The sequence below is a fragment of the Panthera tigris genome, chromosome E1 (assembly GCF_018350195.1).
Source record: "Panthera tigris isolate Pti1 chromosome E1, P.tigris_Pti1_mat1.1, whole genome shotgun sequence".
NCBI classification, from domain to species: Eukaryota; Metazoa; Chordata; class Mammalia; order Carnivora; family Felidae; genus Panthera; species Panthera tigris.
In genome coordinates, this window is record NC_056673.1 from 15,475,118 (window position 1) to 15,482,780 (window position 7,663).

Here is a 7,663-nt window from a genome sequence, read left to right on the forward strand (position 1 = left end):
TCACAGTTCAAATAAGATAGAGCGTGGAGCCTGCCTGGGATTCTCTCTCCTCTCTCTCTGCCCCTCCCTCTGTCTCTCACTCTCTCTCTCTCTTAAAAATAAATAAACATTAAAAAAAAAAACATTGGGGCGCCTGTGTGGCTCAGTCGGTTAAGCGTTGGACTTCGGCTCAGGTCATGATCTCATGGTTGGTGGGTTTAAGCCCCATGTCGGGCTCTATGCTGACAGCTCAGAGCCTGGAGCTTGCTTCAGATTCTATATCTCCCTCTCTCTCTGCCCCTCCTCTGCTCTCTCTCAAAAATAAATATACATTAAAAATTAAAAAAAAAAAAAACATCCAGGGGGATTCAAATCAGTGACCAGTGGAGAGGTTTCTGTGCCAGAAGGACCCAGGTCTGGCTCCATCTAGCCAGGGGACCCTGAACAATAACCTCCCTGAAATGCAGGTTCCTCCCAACTGGGCTACTGCAGATGCCTCCCCAGACCTACTGCTGACCCTCTCCAATCTGTTGTCACTGTGCAGCCCTGAAATGGAACTCCCTGTGCAAATCTGCCAGTGGCTTCCTACTGCTCTGATGATAAAACCCAAATCTTCCTCACTAACCCACCCCAGATCAGCAAGCACTCCCCATTCCCCCCTCCCCCCAGCCCCCAGGGACCACTAATTCCCTTCTTTCTCTGTGGCTCTGCATACTCTAAACATTTCATATAAATGGCACCACATAATAGGTGGCCTTTTCTATTCTTTCATTTTTCTGTGCTCTAATCTTTATGATTTCTTTCCTTCTGCTTGCTTTGGATTGAGTTTCCTCTTCTTTTTCTAGTTTCTTAAGGTAGAAGGTTATTAATTTGAGGTCTTTCTTCTTTATTAATACAGGCATTTGTAACTACTAATTTCCTCTTAAGCACTGCTTCAGCTGCATCCTGTTAAGTTTGGGTATGTTGCATTTTCCTTTTCATACATCTCGAAGTATTTTCAAAATTCTCCTGTGACTTCCTCTTTGACGCATCGGTTATTTAGGAGTGTTTGCTTTCCACATATTTGTGAATTTCCCCAATTCCCTTTTGTTACTGATTTCTAATTTCATTCCACTGCAGTCAGAGAACATACTTTGTAGGATTTCGATCCCTTGAAATTTAATGAGGCTTGTTTCATGACCCAGCATATGGTCTCTCCTGGAGCACACTTTACCCACACCTGAGAAGAATGTGTATTCTGCTCTTGACGGGTGCAGCGCCGTACGGGCGTCTGTGAGGTCTGCCTGGTTTCCAGTGTTGTTGAAGTCTCATGTTTCCTTGCTGATTCTGCCTGCGCCGTCCATCTATCACTGAAGGTGGAACCTTGGAGCGTCCAGTGATTACTGTCAAATTGTCTAGCTCTCCTCTCATTTCAGTTAGTTTCTGCTTCATGGATTTGGGGGGTCTGTTGTTAGGTGCATACATGTTTATGATTATTATGTTTTCCTGATTGATCAACCCCTTATTCACTACAAAATGTCCTTGTTTGCCTCTAGTAACTTTTTTTGTCTGAACTATTTTGCCTGCTGTCAGCAGAGCCACTTCAGCTCTTAGTTACTGCTTGCGTGGCATATCTTTTTCTACTCCTCTACTTTCCACTTATGTGTATCTTTGAATCTAAAGTGTGTCTCTTGTACACAGCATAGAGCTGGGTTTGTTTTTTTTTTCATTCTAGTAATCTCTTTTTATTGGAGTATTTACTCCACCTGCATTTAACATATTTACTGATAAGATTTATGCCGTTTTGCTATTTGTTTTCCTTTTCTTTTTTTTTTTTTTAATGTTTATTTATTTTTGAGAGACACATAGAGACAGAGTACGAGCTGGGGAGGAGCAGAGAGAGAGGGAGATACAGAATCTAAAGCAGGCTCCACGCTCCGAGCTGTCAGCACAGAGCCCGACACGGGGCTTGAACCCATGAGCCGAGAGATCATGACCTGAGCTGAAGTCAGACGCCTAACTGACTGAGCCACCCAGGTGCCCTACTATTTGTTTTCTATATGTCATAGTCTTTTTACTCCTACATTCTTGCATTAATGCCTTATAGGGACGTTCCAGCATGGCATTTTAATTCTCTTTTATTACATATTTTTTAGTTATTTTCTTAGCGATTGTCCTGGAGATTACAATTGACATTTTAACTTAAAATGGCCCAGTTCTAATTAATGCCAAATTAATTTCAACATACACAAAAACTTCATTATAATATAGCTGTTTCCTCTCCTTTGTGCTGTTATTGTCATACAAGTTACATCTTTGTATGTTATTACCCTGCCAACACCGTTTTGTAACCATTGCTTTATGCAGATGGAAGGAAGGAGTTACAAACAAAATCTATTTATAGCTTTAAAGGTGCTCCTGATCTCTTCCTGTGGACTTCAGTTCCTGTCTAGGGGCCTTTCATTTCAGCCTGAAGAACTCCCTCTAGCATTTCTTGTAGGGCAGGGCTGATAGCAACAAATTCAGTTTCCGTTTATCTGGGATGTCTTAATTTCTCTTTCATCTCTGAAGGATAGATCTTTTCCTGGATATAGAATTCTTAGTTGATGGTCTTTTCTTTCCGCACTTTGACCATCATCCCACTGCCTCCTGGTTTCCATGGCTTCTGATGAGAAGTCAGCAGTTAATCTTATTAAGGATCCTCTGGCTAATTAAGTTTTCCCCTTCATTTCTGAGCTCAACCATCTCTTCCTCTCTGGATGAGGTCAGGCCCTTTTATACCTACCCTCCTGTGCTCTTTACTTCTCCTTTGTAGTGATGATTACAGCTGTAATTAAATAATCCAGGACAGAAGTAGCTCTTTTGTGTCTGTTTCCACCACTAGAATATAATTCCACAAGACAAGAACCAGGCCTGCTTTGTTCACCACTCTATTCCCAGGGGCAGCACAGTGAGTGGCACACTATAGTCTTTCAAAAAAAAAAAAAATTTCCTGAGCAAATGAGTGAAATTCATCCCCAAGTAGGCTGAATTATTGATGTCAATTCTTCACTCCCGGCGATAGGATGAGATAGCCACACTCCGCCACGGCCTGATGGCGGGCAGCGTACTTCCCCGCCCCTTGGCTGGGGATTGACCACATGGCTTGGGATTGGACAACGGGATGTCAGCGGATATGATGTGAGCAAAGGCTTGAAATGCGCTAGTGCAACTGAGCCTGCTCTCTTGCCTTCCTGCCTGTCACCGGGACACGAACGTGCCCTTGGTGGCCACTGGTCCAAGTGGGGTGAGAGACACACGGAACACGCCTAAACCCAACTCACAGCCTGAAGCCAGTAAGTCCCACTGAGAGCAGCTTAGGTCAGCCAAACCTCACCCAACCCGCAGATAGGTGAGGAGGAATTAACACTTACTGCCATATGCTGGTAGGTTTTGGGGTGCTTTGTTATGCAGCAACATTGTGGCAATAGATGACTGAGACATATGTCTTGGCAAGTCTGAAGAGCACAAGGAAGTCCTGGGGAAGCTCTTCCATCCGGTCCTTCATATGGCCCACCATCGGGTCTAAGCTGATTCTATGGCAGATCCACGGCCCTCCTCCAGACTTACAGAATGAACTGCCCAGAATTCTACCATCCCACAACTGGGATAATCACCTCTCGGAGCAGCCTCCCAGGGCAGCCCGGAGTGGCTGAGGCGCCTGGAGCAGTGCCGGGCACACAGCAATGCTTGATGAGAGTTAGTCTTTTCCTCCTCCACCCACTGTCCCACCAACCCCCAAGAGGCCTGACGGTGCCTCTCCACAGCCAGAAGAATCTGGTTTTTCTCTCTGCAGTGGGGCTACGGAGGGGGGTGCACCCTAACCTGTCCCAGGGACTGGCCCTTCTTGCTGCCTCAACCAATCCCCCGACTCAGGTACAGAGGAGAGGGCGGGGCACAGGCAGGCAGAGCACACCTCCTTACACTGTGACTCTGATTCCACGTATGATCTCAAATTATATTTATGTACTCAAGATGCATAACTGCCTCTTGCAAGGAGGGCTTGAGGCAGCTTGAGGGCTAAATGCAATAACAAATAAACAAGTCAGGGATCAAAGAGAACAGAAGCCAGGCAGAGAGCAGAAAGAGGAGATAGATGCCACCTGAAATCTGATGATTAACCTGAGCCACACATCTGACTCAGCCTTGCAGCCGCAGAAACAGGGCGAGCATATGGGTCACGGATTCAAGATAAAATCAAAGCAGCAGCTCTCGTGTCTGAGCGTGAACCTCCCCCTGCAGGCAGCCCCGAGGCCTAGACACACCCGTGAGGCCAAATCGGGGAGGCGTCAATACTACCGATCGCGACAAGCACTGTCCACGTGCCAAGCACTGTCCTACGTGCTCACGCAACACTTCTCATTTAGTCCTCGTCGCAAGGCGGAGACTCTGGTTACTCCCATTTTACAGGTGAGGAAACTGAGGTCCACAGAGGCAAAGCAACGTTTCAAGGCGTTGAGACGTTCGAGGTGAGAGAGCATTGCAGGCAAGATGAAACCTGCAAGCCTCAACCCAGAGCCCAAGCCCCTCACCAGGAAGCGATCCCCTTCTGCTCTGCTCAGGTTGGCCCCACCCACATCCTCCAGACGCTGAGCACTTCTGGCTCTGGGCCAGCTTCAGGCGCCCCTCTTCTCTACTGAGGCCTCATCCCCTACACTTCGCCGGCCCAGCCTGTGTGTCAGGACCCCACGAGCGCCTGGTGAGCCTCCTGCAGAGAACCTGCCTGGATTCCCACCTGCCGCCTTACCTTCTTATCCCCACGAAACCTGCATTCCCAGCACTCACACCCCCTTGCCACCTAGCCCTCCTCCGAGTGCAGCTCCTTCCGGGCTGCCTCAACGTGCTGTCCATCCCACGCGCCTCCCCCCCTTCCAACCGTAATGCTCTGAATCCACGTTCTCCATCTGTCAGCAGGCTCGCCATCGACAGTGAAGCACGGTGAACCTGCTCTAGGGCAATGGGCCCTGGAGTGCAAACCTGCAGCCCCTGACTGGCTGCTTGGCCCATGCTCTGGACAGGCCTGCACAAAGTGAGGTTCGGGCCCAGCTGAGGTCCAGCTGGTCCCTTGGCCTGTCCTGTCTGCTCTGACCTCAGAGGGTGACCTGGATGCAAAGTGTCAATTCAGCGAAGGCAATTTAGATTCCACACAGGGCCTTCTTACTCCCAAGTTCCCTCCTTTGCCAAGTTATCCCCCGTCGCCCTGTCGAGGGTGACCCCGTTCATCGTACGACCCAAACCTGAAGATGGGCTTGTGGAAAGTCTGAGGCCATCCCGGCCCGTGACGCGCTTGTGTGCCACGAGAGGAGGCTGCTTATCGGAGGTGCTCCTCTTCCACCTGTTGGAAAATCATCGCAGTAAACTGAGCACACGAACACAAGACCCTTCACGTCCATTTGTTAGAAACTCCTGTCATCAACCACGTACACCGAAGGCCTGCTCTGTGTGATGCCCTCGTATGACGCTCGGCTTGCAAAAAGGTCTTTGGCAAACCCACCATGCCCACAACCACCTGCAGCTCTGGCCGAGCAAGATACTCAAAGTGGGGCGCCTGGGTGGCTCAGCCGGTTGAGCGTCCGACTTCGACTCAGTTGACGATCTTGCGGTTTGTAGGTTCGAGCCCTGCATCGGGCTCTGTGCTGACAGCTCAGAGCCTGGAGCCTGCTTCGGATTCTGTGTCTCCCCCTCTCTCTGCCCCTCCCCCACTCACATTCTGTCTCTCTTCCTCTCTCTCTCTCAAAAATAAACATTAAAAAAAAAAAAAAAAAGATACTCAAAGCAATTTAGTCACCTGTTCAGCAGTACCCTCAAGACAGGGAAAGAACCATGTCCTGTTTCTGCTGAGCTCAAGTCACAGGTGTAAGGGCCTAACAAGCCCGGAGAGTGTGAGAAACTTCTTCGTGTGTAGGCCAGGGTCATCAGACCCCAAAGTGATGGCTTCTGCAAACAAGGAAAACCACCATCAGGGTTAGAACCTGTGGAAAGAGATCGCGACGGGAACCGGCTGTCCAGCAGGGCGGTGGGATGGAAACTGGGAAGATGCGGGCCACTGGGGTGGCTGCTCCCAGACACAGCAGGCTGGGCTGGTTTTCATCATCTGGGGTTAGACAGAATTTCACATTCATCTCTGACCTTTTCTTCGCGAACTTCACCCATGGCACTTTCCCCTTGATCAAATACTCTCCCAGACCCTGACATTAATGAGGACAAGCACTGTGACAACCCAGATGCCAGTGGAAACTGGGTCATTTCCTGTCACTAATCCGTGGGATTCGATGACATTAAAAAAGAAACCAGAAGCGAATTCATTTCCTTTCTTACTTTTAAATGAGGCCCCACTTAGAGCAGAACGATTTGGATGTAGAGCCTTCTCAAGCAAACGGTCCCTGAGGGGTGGTGTGGAAGAACTCGGGGTCTGGCCCTCGTGTTGTGGTCACCGCCCTGAATGGCCTCACCTTGCCCCCCAGCACTCTACATGGAGAAGCAAGAGAAATGAACCTGGTTTCCAAAAACGAAGTCCAGAAAATCATACACACTCCTACATTTCACCTGCTAAATTAAGCGTTCTCCATTAACGTTCCACTGGGGATGGAGAGAAAATTGTTGTAAAATTGCAAACTAAATTTAAAGTTAGAGGGGAAAAAAAACCCCAACAATTCACTAAACTCAAACGTTTGGAGCAGCTTTGTAACCAACATTTAAATTAGAGATAAAGTGGGGCGCCTGGGTGGCTCAGTCGGTTGGGCGACCGACTTCGGCTCAGGTCACGATCTCGCGGTCCGTGAGTTCGAGCTCTGCGTCGGGTTCTGTGCTGACAGCTCAGAGCCTGGAGCCTGTTTCGGGTTCTGTGTCTCCCTCTCTCTCTGACTTTCCCCCATTCATGCTCTGTCTCTCTCTGTCTCTAAAATGAATAAACGTTAAAAAAAAAAATTAAAAAAAAAAAAAAGAAAAAATAAATTAGAGATAAAGTGACTACCTGTTGGAGAGCTCACCTTGTCAGCCCAGGAATCCAAGGGTTCAAAAGGGGTCGTGTAAAAACTCAGGGATTGGTTAAAGGCAGATTCTACTCCTAAGATGATGCTAGCAATATGAGGGACACAATCCACTAAAAGCTGGGGGCTAGTGGTCTGGCATGCTGTATCCACCGGAAGTCTGTGGTTGTGAGCAACAGAAGCCAGGTCTGGCTGACGTGAAAGGATGTGTGTGCTTTTCTGAATGGACCTTATTCTTAAAAAAAAAAAAAAAAAAAAGTTAGGCCTAACCTATGACCCAGCAATTCCACTCTTAACAGAAGTAAGACATGTAAGAGAAAATATATATAAGGGCACCTGGGTGGCTCAGTCGGTTAAGCGTCCAACTCTTGATTTCGGCTCAGGTCATGATTTCATGGTTCGTGAGATCGAGCCCCACATCGGGCTCTGCGCTAACAGGGTGAAGTCTGCTTGGGATTCTCTGTCTCCCTCTCTCTCTGCCCCTCTCCCACTTACACGCTGTCTCTCAAAAATAAACAATGAAAAAAAATTTTTAATAAAAATTAAAAATAAATAAACTTTAATTGCTTCTCAGCCTTTTGGCTAAGATCAAGTGTAAAAATAAATAGACTTTAAATAAATCAATAAGTAAAAATAAAATTTGGAATCCAGTGTGATTCAATTGATAAAACTTTGAA

At 47.7% G+C, this 7,663-nt stretch overlaps 1 protein-coding gene across 1 annotated transcript in view; it reads right to left on the minus strand.

Annotated features, from left to right (window-relative positions):
* Positions 1 to 6,558, minus strand: part of RPH3AL (rabphilin 3A like (without C2 domains)) — a 134,446-nt gene extending 127,888 nt beyond the window's left edge. Inside the window, 2 exon segments of the mRNA XM_015534833.2 lie at positions 5,235 to 5,332; positions 5,786 to 6,558. Coding sequence (XP_015390319.2) covers positions 5,235 to 5,332; positions 5,786 to 5,913 — 226 coding nt within the window. The 5' untranslated portion in view covers positions 5,914 to 6,558.
* Between the last annotated feature and the right edge of the window lie 1,105 nt (positions 6,559 to 7,663).